This window comes from Amblyraja radiata, chromosome 20 (genome assembly GCF_010909765.2).
Source record: "Amblyraja radiata isolate CabotCenter1 chromosome 20, sAmbRad1.1.pri, whole genome shotgun sequence".
Lineage (NCBI taxonomy): Eukaryota > Metazoa > Chordata > Chondrichthyes > Rajiformes > Rajidae > Amblyraja > Amblyraja radiata.
The window spans coordinates 36,961,930-36,979,521 of record NC_045975.1 but is presented as its reverse complement, the minus strand read 5'-3'; the positions used below and the strand labels follow the sequence as shown (position 1 = coordinate 36,979,521).

The following is a 17,592-nucleotide window of genomic DNA, read 5'->3' as shown; positions in this document are numbered from 1 at the left end:
AGAATTGGGCTTAGATTGTATGAAGAAATGACATAGGCTGCTATACACACCACTGAAGATAAATGGGGATACTGTGGATAGGGTGAGCTGCTTTAAATACCTGGGAGTCCACATCTCAGAGAATCTGACATGGACATCACACGCTGCCGCACTCATGAGTAAGGCAAGGCAGCGCCTTTACCACCTCAGGCAATTGAGGAAATTCAGAGTGACTCTGAGGATCCTCCAGTGCTTCTACTCAGCGGCTGTGGAAAGCATCTTGTCCGGAAACATCACAATCTGGTTTGGGAATTGCTCTGCCCAGGACAAGAAGGCTCTGCAGAGAGTAGTGCATTCGGCCGAACGCACTATGGGAACTACACTCGCCCCCCTGCAGGAACTATACATCAGAATGTGCAGATCCAGAGCCAGCAACATTATGGGGGACCTCTTCCACCCCAGCAACAGACTGTTCCAGCTGCTATGGTCTGGCAAACGCCTCCATTGCCATGCTGTGAAAACAGAGAGGATGAGAAGACGTTTCTTCCCAGAGGCCATTAGGACTGTAAACTCCTATCTCACCAGGGACTAACTTACTGTACCAATTTACTGTTGTGTGGTGTCTTTTTAAAATTGCTGTTATTTTCTTTTTTTTCCACAAATATGTAAATACTGATCCTGTTCCATTCTGTTTTGTCGGTTTTTTTGCACAATCCGCAAGCATTGCCATTTTTCATTTCATTGCACATCTCATATGCGTATGTGACGAATAACTTGACTTGACTTGGTTGTAGAGTGACACAGCATGGAAACAGGCCCTTTGGCCCAACTCATTCATGCCAAGCAAGATGCCCATCATTGCTCGTCCTATACGCCTGCATTTGACCCATGTCCCCCTGAACCATTCCAATTCTTTCCCAGCCTTTCTCTACATCGATCTGCTCATCATCCATCCTCTCATCTCAGTCTTACAGCATTTCGACTGCTTTTTCTCTCATAGCAATTTCTCTAACTACTTCCTGAACTGGTTCCCTTAGAATGTATTTGATCCTACCTTTAGATTACATAACCATAATATCTGATTGTGTTCACCAGAAGTAACTTTACAAACCAAGATCGGGTTAATTTTTAACTCTTCTATTTTCGAAAGAAAAACACACGAGCCACAACTAAACACCCACAGTCCGTGAAACTGTCAGAAAATTACCATGTCTTCACATTTGTTTCCTGTATAAATAACACAATAATATGGTGAATTAAGGTGTCATCTTCTTTTAAAAAAATCCCTCTTTATCTCAATGGCGTTGATAAGATAAAAATGTAGGTGATGATTTCTCATTCCAGGATTCTGTAGTGAATTGTTCAGTACAACCTTTTGATCATCTACACTAATCCCATGTGCCTGAATTAGGTCCATATTCTTCTTAATATTAGGTCTACATCCTTCTTCATATCCTGTCTGAGGAAGGGTCTCAACCCGAAACGTCATCCATTCCTTCTGCCTGTCCCATGGAGTTACTCCAGCATTTTCTGACTATCTTCTGTTTAAACCAGCAGTTCCTTCCAACACATATCCTTCTTGCTTTGCCTATTCAAGTGTCTGTCTCAATGGCTCTTAAACATGTGATGGTATCTGATAGCACCACCTCCCCTTGCAGCGAGTTCCAGATATCAACCACAGAGTAAAATAACCTCCCCCTCATCCCCTTTACAACTCCTTCCTCTCACCATCAGCCTGAGCGCTGGTGTTGGTGACGAGGCAGTGAGAGGGCAGTGTGTAAAACATTGGCCGATCCCACGCAGGTTGGTTTAGACTGGTGGGCGCTTCAGTGAGATTCATTCGTCCCAAATTCAGAAGGGGGCAGATTGAGTCCCAGCTCAGAGACTTGTGCAGAATTTCAAGGCACCATGGAACCTGCCTCCCTTTCAACAAAGCAGAACAAACCAGCTTGGCGCCACTTCCCGTCACCCACAGGAGGACCACAAGGCAAGCAGGGGGCGTGGAAGCTGTAAATGTGAGGCTGCTGTCTCCAGAGAACGTCAAGGAGTTAAACAGGGACTAGGCAGGTGGGGAACCGCGAGGCCTCTCACTGGCTCCTAGTGGATGCGAGGGAGGAACACTGAGAGGTGAAGGGAATTGAATTGAATTGAATTGAACCTGCCTCCCTTTCAACAAAGCAGAACAAACCAGCTTGGCGCCACTTCCCGTCACCGGTAGGCGGCGCGACTCTCGTCAGCAGCGGCCTCTGCAGTCCGTCTGCGTTTTTATTATTTTATGTCTATGTTTTTATGTAGTTTTTGTTATTTTGTTGGGGTATGTGTGTGGGGGGGTTGGGGGTAACTTTTAAATCTCTCCCTGCACGGGAGACCCGACCTTTTCTTTGTCGGGTCTCCGTTGTCGTTGGGGCTGCAACGAGGAGCGGCCTCCAACAGGAAGACCGGGGGCTGTGGTGCCGACTACTCACCTCACCGTCGCGGAGCTGGCCGAGTCCAGAGCGGGTGGAGCTGTGGTGGACGCTGCTGCGACCCGACCCCCGGAGATTCGGAGGCTGCAACTGCGGGTTTGGCGGGCGGTAACACCGGGAGCCCGCGGGTCCCTGGAGGGAGACCGCTTTTCGGGGCTTCCGCAGCGGCGACTTCTCCCGCCCGAGTTGCGGGGTTGAAGAGCACCTGGAGCGGGGCCTACATCACCGCCCCGCGCGGCTTGGAATGGCTGCGGGCTGCGAGCGCACGCCGGGGGCTCTAACACCAAGACCCGGTGTGCGACCTTGCATCACCCGGCGTGGCTTAATGGCCACGGGACAATTCGCCATCGCCCGCCGGGGGCTTTGACTTTGACTTTGCTTTGACTCTGACATCGGGGGGGAGAGTGCAGTGGACAGAGAAGTTTTTTTGGCCTTCCATCACAGCAATGTGATGGATGTTTATGTAAATTATGTTGTGTCTTGGGTCTATTTGTTTGTAATGTATGGCTGCAGAAACGGCATTTCGTTTGGACCTCAAGGGGTCCAAATGACAATAAATTGAATTGAATTGAATTGAATTGAACCTGCCTCCCTTTCAACAAAGCAGAACAAACCAGCTTGGCGCCACTTCCCGTCACCCACAGGAGGACCACAAGGCAAGCAGGGGGCGTGGAAGCTGTAAATGTGAAGCTGCTGTCTCCAGAGAACGTCAAGGAGTTAAACAGGGACTAGGCAGGTGGGGAACCGCGAGGCCTCTCACTGGCTCCTAGTGGATGCGAGGGAGGAACACTGAGAGGTGAAGGGCCGGCAAGCCACGCTCTTTGCCTCACAATCCTCCAAGATCATCTTCTACCCTGAGTCCGCTCCGTGGAGCAGGATGAGACGTGCTCACGTTTCTTCCACAGGGAGAGCTCCGTGAGGAGAATGGCTCGGTAACATCCTCGCAGACGGCCATACTGAGGATCTGCTGATCCTTCAATGCTGGGTCTGTGTGACAGAAAGGCCACAGACACCACAACCTCCCAGAGTTCCCTGTTCTTTGTCACGGTCAGCAAGCAGGAGAGCCTGGGCCGACCCCTGACCCTGGACGAGGTGACTGGCTCCATCCGATCCTTTGACTTGAATAAACGTGTTTGGGGGAAATGATGCTGAGGGTGATGAGCCTCAGCTCATGAGTCACTGTCCACGTGACATCAGGCCAGCTCCCAATGTGCTCCCTCCCACCTCAGCCCCAAACGTACAACCGAGGGGCAGGGGTGTGGGTGCTGGGGCCTGTGTACACCCTGACAAGCAGACGGCAGACCCCCCCCCCCCCCCCCCCCCCCCCTCGTACCTGCAGCCTGTAGACGCAGAAGAGGCTTCCTCCGATCAGCTCCACCAGGAAGATCAGCAGCAGCAGAGTGAAGAACTGTCCAAAAGCCCAGAGAGGGAGCAGTCAGTACAGGGCAGGGGGGAGTTTGAGAAAGCACCAGTACCAAACACCACAGTGCCCCTCATCCCACCCCCTCCATAACCCTCCATCCCAACCCCTCCCTGACATTACCCGTCCCACCCCCTCCAAAACATTCCCCATCACAATCCTTAAAATCACCCTCCTGACCCACCCCTTCAATACTCACCATAGTCCCCCGCCATAACACACCCCCCATCCCAACTAACTGTCCCATCCCTCCCCTCCCTAAATTACCCCATCCCGCCCTCTCCAGAACAAAACCTGTCCCACCCCATCCATAACACATCCCCATCCCACCCAGTCCATAACAATCCCTGAACAACCTCCTTCCTAACAAATCCTGCCTAACAAATCCTCCATCCTACCTTCTCCTTGACAATTCCCGTCCCACTCCATACCACCTCCCATCCCACCCCCTCCACAACAGACGAGGAAGTAACAAGGAATGTGAGCATGGGGTGAGAGTTTAGAGGTGGGTGTAATGAGGTGTGATCAACAGGCATGAGCTGTGCGAATGAACAGGTGTGGAAGGTAATGGGCAATTGGTGTGAGCAGGAAGTGAGGGCAGGGCAGGGGTGAGCAGATGTGAGCAGGATGTGTGTGAGCTGGAAATGAAGCAGGAGGTGTGAGCAGCAAGTGTGAGCAGGAAGAGTGGCCAGAGGCATGTACTAGAAGCGTGATGTGTGAGTATGTCTGTGTAAGTTGTGTAAATGTGGCAGTGTTGTATGTTTGTGTAAGTGTGTCACTGTGTGTGGCTTTGTGTGTGAGTGTATAAGTATTGTGTATCTGTGTGAATGTGTCAGTGTAAGTTGTGTGAGTGTGCCAGTGTGGTATATCAGTGTTAGTGTGTGAGTGGCTTTGTCAGGAGGGGGGGGGCGGGGAGCATGAGAAACCTCTTAGATACTTACGGACAGCAGGAGACACCTGTTTTCTTTGATGGCACCAACACACCCCAGAAATCCAACTATCATCGCCACAGTTCCAGTGCCAATGAGCAGGTTGGCGGCAGATAGGAATGGGAAGGCAGCAGAGAGCGTGGCAAAGTTGCCCTGTGTTACGGCCAGCCAGATGCCCACGCCCAGGATACAACATCCCGCCAACTGGGGAGAGAGCAAAGTCCATCGCCAGACCATCAGTGTATTATTGTCACAGTGAGATACATCCACACCACACACACTGCACTCACACCCACACACACGGGCGTACAACACTGACACTCTCACACACAAAGTCTCTCACATGGACATACAACACTGACACTCGCATAGACGTACAATACTGACACACTCACAGTACTCACACTGACACACCTCCTGCCTAACAGGGTTTAGAAGAATGAGAGGATGATCAGCTGTGAGAGCAGTGGGCCGGTGTTGAGCAGTTCACTGTTGAGGGTCCTACTGACCGCACCCACTGTTACCCATATACAGCTGTTTGTAGAGAGATAGGCACGTGGACACGCATACATGCACACACTTGCACACACTTGCACACACATACAGATATATGCACAGATATTTGCCAGGGGCGGAAAACCCGGGGGGGCCAGAGGGGACACGTCCCCCCCATGTTTTGATAGCGAGTTCCGCTCTTGCAGGGGTCGACCTCTGAGATCCGACGCGGGGCTTTCAATTGCCGGCTGCGGATGGTTTGACTGCCCCGACCACGGGAGAATAAATAGGGAAGAAGATTGGACTATTGCCTTCCATCACAGTGGGGAATGTGGGGAATCCCCACTGTGCCTTCATTACTGCCTTCCTTACTGCACATTTACCGATGCCCTCCCCTAATTCACCATTTAAAGGTGCCCTCCCCTAAATCCCCCTCCCATTTACATGCCCATTTAGAGGTGCCCTTCCCTCCCCCCCCCCCCCCATATCTAGGCACCCTCCCCTATATGTATCCATCTAGCTAGCTATCCAGTATATAGCTCATTCTAGCTAGCTAACTAGTTTTCCAATTGGTAGCCTAGCCTCTAGCTAGCTATCCAAGTATGTAGTTTAATCTAGTTAGGTACCTAGCTATCCAGTATGTAGATCACTAGCTAACTACCAAGCTATCCAGTATGTTGCTCAGTCTTGCCATCGACCTAGTATGTAGCCATCTAGCTAGCTACCTAGTTATACAGGGTGTAGCCATCTAGCTGGCTCATTTGTGATCATGTTTTGTCTTTCTGCTAACTGGTTAGCACGCGACTATAGCTTAATTAATTCACCATTTACAGATGCCCTCCTAATTCACCATTTAAAGGTGCCCTACCCTAAATCCACATTTACAGGTGCTCTTCCCTGAACCCACCTATTTCTAAGCACCCTCCCCTATATGTAGCCATCTAGCTTGCATTATGCGTCCTGTAATTTTGTCGCTTTTCGTGTCCTGAATTTACGTCTCCTTTGGCGTTTCGAATTTTCGTCGCCTTTCGCGTGCTGAAGACATGCACTCCTGGAGGAAGTGATATGTCCCTATCTTAACTGGGGCAGATGGTGACAAAAAGACACGATCATTCCGGTCTAATGTTCCATGTCCTCTCTGTCACGTCGAAGGTGCTGATCTACAACTGATAGATTGATGCAGATCTATGACCTTCCATTAATTGAATAGCCTGCTTCCTGTACTCTGCCACTGAAACGCTCTGAGGCCCCAGGACTCCATCACTGACCTGAGAGAACACAACACTCACCATTACATTGTTCTTACCATATACAGCATCATCGCACATAGAACCTTCCACCTGCTCGTACATGAGTGTTATAACCGCTTGCTGCAATAGCTGTGTGTGTGCATCTTCTATTTGGCCACATTAGGTAACATACTGTTGCACACATAATAAACATTACTGATGATGCATTATGAGCCCACACCCTGCTTCACCCACACCAAGTGTGCAAACACTAAGCGTGCTATGGTCAGCTAGTGTTTGACCCCTACTGCGAGTGAGCAAGCCAAGCACCGCTTCCTCACATTAGATAGGTGGGCCCATCAGTGTGACGTTGTGGGTCGAGACCATCTGGGTGTGAAAGAGTGGAGGGGATGTGATCAGTATCAAAAGATGAGGAAGAGGTGTGAGGCGAGAACTGGCCAGCAACGAGTGATTCCAGGGTGAGCTCATTTGGGTAACCCCCTCTGTTCCTGAGCAAAGACACAAAATGATGGAGTAACTCACCGGGTCAGGCGGCTAGATAGAACACTTAAAGATACCGGACTCAGGGGATATGGTGAGAAGGCAGGAACGGGGTACTGATTGTGGATGATCAGCCATGATCACAGTGAATGGCGGTGCTGGCTCGAAGGGCCGAATGGCCTACTACTGCACCTATTGTCTATTGTCTATTCTTGGAGAAGAACATGGATAGGTGATGTTTTGGGACCGGACCCTTCTTCAGAATGTATCTGTCTGAAACGGGTCCTGACCTAAAAAATCATCTATTCATGTTCTCCAGGGATGCTGCCTAACTCAGTCACTCCAGCATTTTGTGTCTCTCCTTGGTAAACCGGCAGTTTCTTGTTTCAATCCCTCTATTTCTCCAATGTTAGTGGGCTACCCTCACCGGGAAAGGGCGGGAGGGGGTTCTCCAGCTTCCTACAGTGAATCAACCCATACATGGCTTGCTCTGGGGAGAGGCCCTGGTATCTGTCTGAGTCTCTTCCACGTGGACTGAGGTGCCCCGTCAACAATGTCCTCAATGGGGAAGAGGTGAACTGGACAGAACCCTGCTGGAAGAAAATTTGACAGATAGAAGTTGAACTGATGTATATGGTTGGTGGCATAGTCTAGGAACATGGGTGGATGGAAGGGGTGCCAGGATCAGTAAATGCCTGGACCCCAGAGATAGTCAGAACCGTCCAGAGCTCCTGAGGAATCTGGTGTAGGTCGACATTGTGGTGAAAGAGGGGTGAGGTCCAATTGACGCACGGCAAACTCCAGTGGCCATCGATGCTTCTTTAACATGTTGGACAGGAGATTAGGTTTGGCCCAGGACCCTGCCCTTCTGTGACAGCAGCGACGGCTCGAGTCTTGTGCAACAATAGATTGTCTAGAGAAGGACTTCTCACTGTTGGATGCAAGTGCATAGCTACTGAGCCAACGATCTGTTTGTGCACAGAGTGTGGATCTTCCAGGAAGCATTCGACCAGCAGACATAAAGACTTAGAGTTATACAGCACTGAAACAGGCCCTTTGAGACCGTCTCAACTCATCCATGTTGACTAAGCAGCCAACAAAATCAAATGCTGGTGCCACCCTGGTCAATTCTTCCTCTCCCATCAGGCAGAGGATACAAAAGCTTGGAAACGTGCACCACCAGATTCAGGAACAGCTTCTTCCATCTGTTATCTGGCTTCTGAACAATCCATCCATGCAGGGTACTATCTAATTCACCTCTACCCCATTGAGGACATTGGACATTTGTCTATATAACTGATGCATTACAATGTTGAGCACTTTATATCTTCCCTTTTGCTTTTACCTATTGTTCTTGACTTTGACTTGATTGTATTTATGAATAGTATTATCTGCTCTGATGCATTAGCATAGAGACATGGAATGATGCAATGTGGAAACAGGCCCTTTGGCCCAACTTGCCCACGCCGGCCAACATGTCCCACCTGCATGTGTTTGACCCATTTCACTCCAAATCTGTACTATCCATGTACCTGTCTAACAGTTTCTTAAACGTTGGGATAGTCCCAGCCTCAAATACCTCCTCTGGCAGCATGTTCCATACACCCACCACACTTTGTGTGAAAAGGTTTCCCCTCAGGTTCCTATGAAATCTTTTCCCCTTCTCGTTAAACCTATGTCCTCTGGTCCTCGATTCACCTACTCTGGGCAAGAGACTCTCTGCATCTACCCGATCTATTCCTCTGATGATTTTATACACCTCTAGTTTTTCGTGTACCTCGGTTCACATGACAATAATAAACCTCTACCTGAACCCTAAACCCAGGTGTCTACTGAGCTAGCCATTTTGTGTTTAGCCCACATCTCTCTAAACCTTTCATGAACCTATCCCAGATTGTGTTCTGCAATTTCCCTTTTAAAGTTCCATTCCCCAGAGCTTAAACACATTGATGGAATTCCTCACTGTGTTACATGCTGTGCTGAATAATAGAAAATCCAATTTCAAACGAAGGATCACATGGTGTCTTTCCCATTACTAGATGTGATATTTGTCTGAATTTTTTCAGCTGAATAAATCAAACGTGAAACTATTCCACTTCCTGCAGTAATGATTTGAGGTGATAAAAAATATCAGTGTGCTCAGACTGGTGCCTCAGGAGGTGTGACTGGCTCACACTGGGTACAGATGGAGGACTGGTGCTGTACCAGCCTGGCGTGGGGCTTCTCCACAGCCGTTGCCCCTGCATGAAGGCAATCCCTCAAACTCGGGGCAGCGGGAGGCCACTGCCTGCTTGTCGGAGGGTCTCGCAGGAAGGCTTGGACCCAGCCAGCCAATGCCGTCCACACAGAACGTGGCACAATAAAAGGCTCTTCAGCACACGTCAATGCTGACCGTGATGCCAAATTAAACTAATCCCATCTGCTGGAAGTGGTCAATATCGCCCCATTCCCTGCCCATTCATGTTTCTCTGTACCAGCCTCGTCAACATCATCATCGTATCTGCTTCCACCACCTCCCCTGGCAGCACATACAGGCATCACCAGTGTAAAAACCTGCCACACATCTTGTTTTAACTTTCCCCCCACTAATCTTTAACCCAGGCCTTCTGGTATATTAATTTCAGACATTTTCATCCTGAGAGTGAAAAAGGTTCTCACTCTCTGGCCTATCCATGCTTCTCTTCATTCAATACTTTTCTATCAAGTCTCCCCACATCTGCCAATACCCAGAAAAATCAATCCAAGTTTGTCCAATATTTCCTTATAGCTAATACCCTCGAATCCAGGCAGCATCCTGGTAAACCTCCCCTGCACCCTCTCCAAAGCCTCCATATCCTTTCTGTAAAGGGGTGACCAGAACTGCACACAATGGAGTCAGAGTAATAGAGTCAAACAGCATGGAAACAGGCCCTTCAGCCCAACTCACTAACCCAGATGCCCCATCTAACCTTGTCCCATTTGCCTGCATTTGGCCCATATCCCTCTCAACCTTTCCTATCCATGTATCTGCCCAAGTGTCTTTGAAATGTTGTACTTGTACCAACCTCACCTCCTCTGGCAGCTCATTCCATTTACCCAACATCTTCTGAATGAAAAAATGCCCCTCTGGTTCCTATTAAACCATTCCGCTCTCACCTTTATGTTGTTTGGTTCTGGATTCCCATACCCGGGGAAAAAACAAAGGGCATTCACCTGATCAACTCCCCTCATGATTTTATACACCTCTATAAGATCACTGCTTAGTCTACTGTGTCCAAGGAATAAAGTCAGGCCTTCAAGTTCTGGCAACATCCTCCTAAATCTTCTCTCCAGCTTAAACACATCCTTCCTATAGCAGGGTGACCAAAACTGAACAGAATGCTCCAAATGTGGCCTCACCAATGTCATGTACTACTGTAACCCAATGTTACATCTTTATACTCAAGACCCTAACTGAAGAAGGCCAATGTACCAACAGCCATCTTTATCACCCTATCCACCAGTGATACAGTTTTCATGGAACTGTTAGCTGTATTCCTAGATCCCTCTGCTCTATAACACTCTCCAGGGCCCTACTATTCACTGTAAAGGGGCCTGTCCTTGTTTGACATGTGCAATACAGGTACTCCAAATGTGGCCTAACCAAAGTTTTATAAAGCTGCAAGGAGAAGGGTCTCTGGTGAAACCCATGCGGCCACAGGGAGAATGTGCAGACTCCACACGGACAGCATCTGTGGTCAGGATTGAACTCAACTGGTTGTGCCAAAGTACAATCATAGAAACATAGAAAATAGGTGCAGGAGTAGGCCATTCAGCCCTTTGAGCCAGCACCACCATTCAATATGATCATGGCTGATCATCTAAAATCAGTACCCCGTTCTACTTTTCTCCCATATCCCTTGATTCCTTTAGGCCTAAGAGCTAAATCTAACTCTCTCTTGAAAATATCCAGTGAATTGGCCGCCACTGCCTTCTGTGGCAGAGAATTCCACAGATTCACAACTCTCTGGGTGACAAAGTTTTTCCTCATCTCAGTCCTAAATGGCCTACCCCTTATTCTTAAACTGTGACCCCTGGTTCTGGACTCCCCCAACATCGGGAACATTTTTCCTGCATCTAGCCTGTCCAATCCTTTAATAATTTTATAGGTTTCTATAAAATCCCCTCACATCTTTCTAAATTTCAGTGAATACAAGCCCAGTCGACCCATTCTTTCATCATATGTCAGTCCCACCCTCCCAGGAATTGACCTGGTGAACCTACGCTGCACTCTCAGTACGAATAATGTCCTTCCTCAAATTAGGAGACCAAAATTGCACACAATACTCCAGGTGCAGTCTCACCAGGGCCCTGTACAACAGCAGTAGGACCTCCTTGCTCCTAAACTCAAATCCCCTCGCAATGAAGGCCAACATGCCATTAGCTTTCTTCACTGCCTGCTGTACCTGTATGCTTACTTTCAGTAACTGATGTACAAGTACACTCAGGTCTCATTGCACTTCTCCTTTTCCTAATCTGACACCATTCAGGACTTCATCAACTTCAACACCAATTTTCATCCTGCACTCAAATTTACTTGGACCATCACCGACACCTCCCTCCCCTTTCTTGATCTCACAGTATCCATCACAGGAAATAGACTATTGACTGATGTCTATTACAAACCCACTGACTCCCACAACTATCTCGACTACACTTCATCCCACTCTGCTTCCTGCAAAGAATCTATCCCCTACTCCCGATTCCTCCGTCTATGCCGCATCTGCGCCCAAGATGAGGTTTTCCACACTAGGACATCCAAGATGTCCTCATTCTTTAGGAAACGGGGATTCCCCTCTCCCATCATAGATGAGACTCTCACTCGTGTCTCCTCAGTGCCCTGCAGCTCCGCCCTTCCTCCACCTCCCCCTAGTTGCAACAGAGACAAAGTTCCCCTAGTCCTTACCTTCCACCCCATCAGCCATCACATACAACACATAATCCTCCACATTTCCGCCACCTCCAACAGGATCCCACCACTAGCTACATTTTCCCATCTCCACCCCTTTCCGCCTTCCGCAGAGATCGTTCCCTCCACAATTCTCCGGTTAACTCATCCCTTCCCACCCAAATCACCCCCTCTCCAGGTACCTTTCCCTGCAACCGCAGAAGATGCAACACCTGTCCCTATACTCCTCCCTTGACCCTGTCCAGGGACCCCGACAGTCCTTTCAGGTTAGGCAGAGGTTCACTTGCACCTCCTCCAACCTTATTACCTGTATCCATTGTTCAAGATGTGGACTCAAGATTAGTCAAGCATGATTTCCCTTTCATAAATTCATGCTGACTGACCGATCCTGCACTGCTTTTCAAATGTGCTGTTATTACATTTTTAATAATTGAATCAAGCAACTTCCCCACTACCGATGTAAGGCTAATTAGCCTTTAAAGTGGAGTTATATTAGCTACCCTACAGCCCACAGGAACTGATCCAGTGTCTATAGAATATTGAAAAATCATCACCAATGTATCCACGATTTCTAGGGCCACCTTCTTGAGTACTCTGGGATGTAGACCATCAGGCCCTGGGAGTTTATCTGCCTTCAGTCCCAACAGTTTACCTAACACCATTTCCTGACTAATGTGGATTCTCTTCAGTTCCGCCCTTCCCATTAGATCCTCGGTCCCCTAGTATTTCTGGGAGATTGTTTGTGTCTTTCTTAGTGAAGACAGAACCATTTAACTGTTTAACTGTTCTGCCATTCCCCGTGTTTGCCATCTTTGATTGTAAGGGACCGACATATCAAAGAAGCTCTTACAGTCCGTTTTTATATTCCCCGCAAGCTTTCTTTCATGCTCTTTTCCCCCTTCTTAATTAACCCCTTTGTCTTCCTCTGTTGCATTCTAAGTTTCTTTTTCAGTGTTCTATTTCCTACACTCCTTTGTGAGTTTATGTTGATAGAATTTAATCGCAACAAGTGCGAGCTGATAGATGTTGCGAAGTCAAATAGGCGTGGGACATGGTAGAATACTGAGGAATTATAAACAAAGAAAGCTTGGGATTCACAGAACAAACAACACAGAAACAGGCCCTTCATTCCACAATGACTGTGCCGTACATTATGTCAATTTATACTGATCTCCTCTGCCTGCACAATCCATATCCCTCCAATCCATGCGCCAAACTAAACGTCTATTAAATGTCATGATCGTTTCATCTTCCCCCACCAGCGCGTTCCAGGCACCCTTCAATCTATGTTTAAACAACTCACCCGGTCATCTCTTATAAACGTTCCCCACCTGTTCTTTAACCTATGCCCTCTAGTCTTGGACATTTCCACACTAGCAAAAAAGGTTCTGACTGTCCACGCTATGTATACCTCTCATAATTTTATATTTTTCTCTTAGGGCTCCCTTCAACCCCCAATGCTTCACTGAAAACAATCCAACTTTGTCCAAAATCTCTTTATAGCTACTACTCTCTAATGGAGACAGCATTCTGATCAACTTCCTCTGCACCCTCTCTGAAACCTCCACACCCTTCCTATCAGCGGGCAACCAGGATGAACGCATTACTCACTGCAACATAACTTCCAGAGTCTTATATTCAATGACCAACTGAAGAAGGCAACCATACTGTATGTATTCTTTCCCACTCTGGTATTTGGTTTATTCTTGTAACGTACCTTGTTTGCGAGCCATCCAGTCAAAACATACACAGATAGACATAAAATGTTGGAGTAACTCAGTGGCACAGCGAGCATCTCTGGAGAGGGGGAATGGATTGAAGTTACTCTACATGCTCTGCATGAGGACAATCACAAGCCATACACAAGTGCAACAAGTAGTGTAAAGAGAAAATACCTTGTGCAGAATATAGTGTTACAGCATTGTGTTCCTACAGGGAGGAAGGATGGATCCCAAGATCCCTCGAGACATCAATGCTATTAAGGGTTTCATTTTAGTTTAGTTTAGAGATACAGCGTGGAAGCAGGCTCTTCGGCCCACCGAGTACACGCTAAGCGACAATCACCCTTACACTAGTTCTATCCTACACCCCTAGAGACAATTTACAGAAGTCAAGTAACCTACAAACCTGAGCTAGATACAAAAAGCTGGAGTAACTCAGTGGGGCAGGCAGCATCTCTGGAGAGAAGGAATGGAATGGAGAGAACCTGCATGTTGGAATATGGAATGAAACCAGAGCACCCAGAGAAACCCCACATGGTCACAGGGAGAACATACAAACAGCACATGGAGTCAGGATCAATCCCGGGTCTCTGGCGCTGTAAGGTAGCAGCTCTACCCCTGTGCCAGTCTGCTGTCCAGTCTTGCCATTAACGTAGGAGGGAGATCCCAGTACAGATCTCTGCAGACCACCACTGGTTGTAGATCCCCAGCAAGGACACCACCCTTCCACAGCTGCCTTCTGTTTTCTATGGGTAAACTATTTCTGATTCTAAACCACTATCATCTTGGATCCCGTGCATCTTAATCTTCTGGATCAGCCTACCATGAGGAACTTTATCAACTGCCTTACTCAAATCCATGTAGAAATCATGAACTGCCTTATCTTCATCAATCACCTCCTCGAAATACTCAATGAAGTTAGTAAGACATGGCCTGCTTCAGACAAAGCCATGCTGCTTGTTCATAATTATCCCATTATCTTCCAAATGTGAGTAAATCCTATCCTGAACAATATCTCCAATAGCTTCTTTGCCACTGATATGAGGCTCACTAGTTTATATAGCACCACTCTAGACCTCAGAGTATCCCAGAGTATTTTACTGACAATGAATATTGTTGTGACTCTGAAAAGAAATAATCCCAACCCTCAGCACCAAGCAGAAGAATACAGACAGGAGAATACAAACACGAGGTTAGTGACTGTGACTGTACTACACTCCCATTGATCGACTCTTCCCCACTCCCGCTGGCCAGCCCCCACTCCCACTGACTGTACCTCCATTACCTGCATATCCATTTGTCTATCCAAAAGTCTTTCAAATGGAATTAACAATTTTCCATCCTGCCTGTCAAAAAAAACCCTCACCTTTAATCATCTCTCACTTGCCAGGCTTTGTCCTACCCCTCCTCTCTGCCATTGTCCTTCAGTCTGAAGGCAGTTTATGTAGCAGAATGAGCCTGCCCATATATGACAGGGACAGGCGGGGGAAAGAAAGGCAGTTCAGACCAGGTACATTTAACTCAAAGGAAATTCCTTGAAAAAAATCTCACTCGAGTAAAATCAGGAATGCAGTGTGTGTGTAGAATCAACCGCTGATGATCCGGGACACTTGGGACTGTGCAGATGCAGGGCTGGCAAGTTGCCCAGACTATTAGAGGTTACTCATTGTTGCTCCATTGTGGTTTTAATTTATTTTTTACACAGTAGTATAGGGGGGTTGCACGTAAGGTCACTGGGTCATAGGGCTTGACGCACGGAGCCGCTCAATCCCTCTGGAGGACATCCGTCACTTCCGGTATATGTTACTAATGCTAGAAACGCGTACTTTCCTACCTGTTAAAAACCGCCAAAATGTTGAATTTTTGCGCTGAAAAAAATTGTGGGAGTCGGGGTAAGTGTGACAGACATGTACCCAACGTTAGAATTCCAAAAGTGAAGCGAAATGAAGGTATAGAGAAGCGAGAACTGAAGGGACTACAGCAGCTAAAGTGCTTGGTAAACATTGAAAATATTGGGACATTGCGTTTGCTCACTGTATTTCATCAAGTAAGGCATTATTTGTGTTTTTTCTTGATTCCTTTGGTATCTAAAAGTTCTCAGAAGTGATAAATCTGGCTAAATTTTTCTTCAGATGCGTTTTCATTTTGTATGTAAAAACCCACGAGAACCATGGGCGATTAAAAAAAATTACAGCCAGATTTATCACTTCTGAAACTTTTTATATGCCAAAGGAATCAAGAAAAAAACCAAATAATGTCATTTACTCCGAGCGGACAGGACAATAGACTCCGGTAAGACCAGAGGTGGGGGTCTGTGCATTTATGTAAATAAAGCATGGTGCACGGACTCCACCATCATGGAGAGTCACTGCTCAGCTAACATTGAGTTCCTCTTGGTTAGATGCAGACCGTTCTATCTGCCCAGAGAGTTTACCTCCACTGTTGTGACTGCAGCCTATATCCCTCCTGATGCTAATGCCATGCTTGCAATGAAAGAGCTGCATACTGCCATTAGCAAACAACAGACTCACAACCCCGAGGCAGCCTTCATTGTTGCAGGTGACTTCAATCACTCCAACCTGAAGACTGTACTTTCAAGGGAGCAGGAAACAAAATCCAGTCGGTCTAAAGGGAGCAGGGGAACCAGGAGCTGGTGTTTGAAGGAAGTATATCACCTGATTGATGGATGCTAAGCTGGCAGGATTTCCAAACAATCAAATCACAAAGTGCTGGAGTAACTCAACGGGTCAGGAGGCATCTCTGGAGAATATGGATAGGTGACGTTTCGGGTCCCTACTGCCTGACCCGCCGAGTTACTCCAGCACTTTGTGTCCTTATGTGTTAATAAACAACTGCAGTTCCTTGTTTCTGCAAGCAGATTGTGAGATCTTTACGTAGTCAGAGAGAGAGAGAGAGCGATTCGAGGCATAGGAAGCTGCCGACAGATATTTCACTTACCTCCCTGCAAACTAGTAAATGCAGATTTAAAAATATTTGCAACGGATGTAGGATTAACTGGAGAAAAAGAATGGGTAACGTTTCGGGTGGGGACTCTTCCTTTTTCTCCAGAGATGTCTCTGGAATAAACCAGCATCTGCAGTTCTTTGTTTCTACATAAAAAGTTGACTAAAAAGTTGGGATGTAATGTTAAAATTGTACAAGGCATTGGTGAGGCCAATTCTGGAGTATGGTGTACAATTTTGGTCGCCTAATTATAGGAAGGATGTCAACAAAATAGAGAGAGTACAGGGGAGATTTACTAGAATGTTGCCTGGGTTTCAGCAACTAAGTTACAGAGATAGGTTGAACAAGTTAGGTCTTTATTCTTTGGAGCGCAGAAGGTTAAGGGGGGACTTGATAGAGGTCTTTAAAATGATGAGAGGGATAGACAGAGTTGACGTGGATAAGCTTTTCCCACTGAGAGTAGGGAAGATTCAAACAAGAGGACATGACTTGAGAATTAAGGGACAGAAGTTTAGGGGTAACATGAGAGGGAACTTCTTTACTCAGAGAGTGGTAGCTGTGTGGAATGAGCTTCCAGTGAAGGTGGTGCAGGTTCGATTTTATCATTTAAAAATAGATTGGATAGTTATATGGACGGGAAAGGAATGGAGGGTTATGGTCTGAGTGCGGGTAGATGGGACTAGGGGAGAATACGGGTTCTGCACGGACTAGAAGGGCCGAGATGGCCTGTTTCCGTGCTGTAATTGTTATATGGTTATATGGTTATATTGGACTGATATAGCTGAAGCACTCAATGAATATTTCTTTGGGCTTTTTCCACCAGAAGACAACTTTAACCTGCTTAGCGACGTCACTGGGAATTCTGGAATGTGCCGTGTTGTGAATTCACTGCATCAGAGGTAAGATGAAGTGACACCCAACTATTTCATTTCTCGCTCCTGCTTTTGAAGTGGCTCTATAAT

The 17,592-nt window shown here is 47.2% G+C and overlaps 1 protein-coding gene across 2 annotated transcripts in view; it reads right to left on the bottom strand.

Annotated features, from left to right (window-relative positions):
* tspan4 (tetraspanin 4) overlaps positions 1 to 17,592 on the bottom strand; it is a 48,815-nt gene that overhangs the window by 9,199 nt on the left and 22,024 nt on the right. For both annotated transcript variants that reach the window (XM_033038390.1, XM_033038389.1), the window contains 2 exons: positions 4,806 to 4,997; positions 3,778 to 3,852 (listed from right to left, as the gene is read on the bottom strand). In XM_033038390.1, coding sequence (XP_032894281.1) covers positions 3,778 to 3,852; positions 4,806 to 4,997 — 267 coding nt within the window. The remainder of the gene's footprint in view (positions 1 to 3,777; positions 3,853 to 4,805; positions 4,998 to 17,592) is intronic.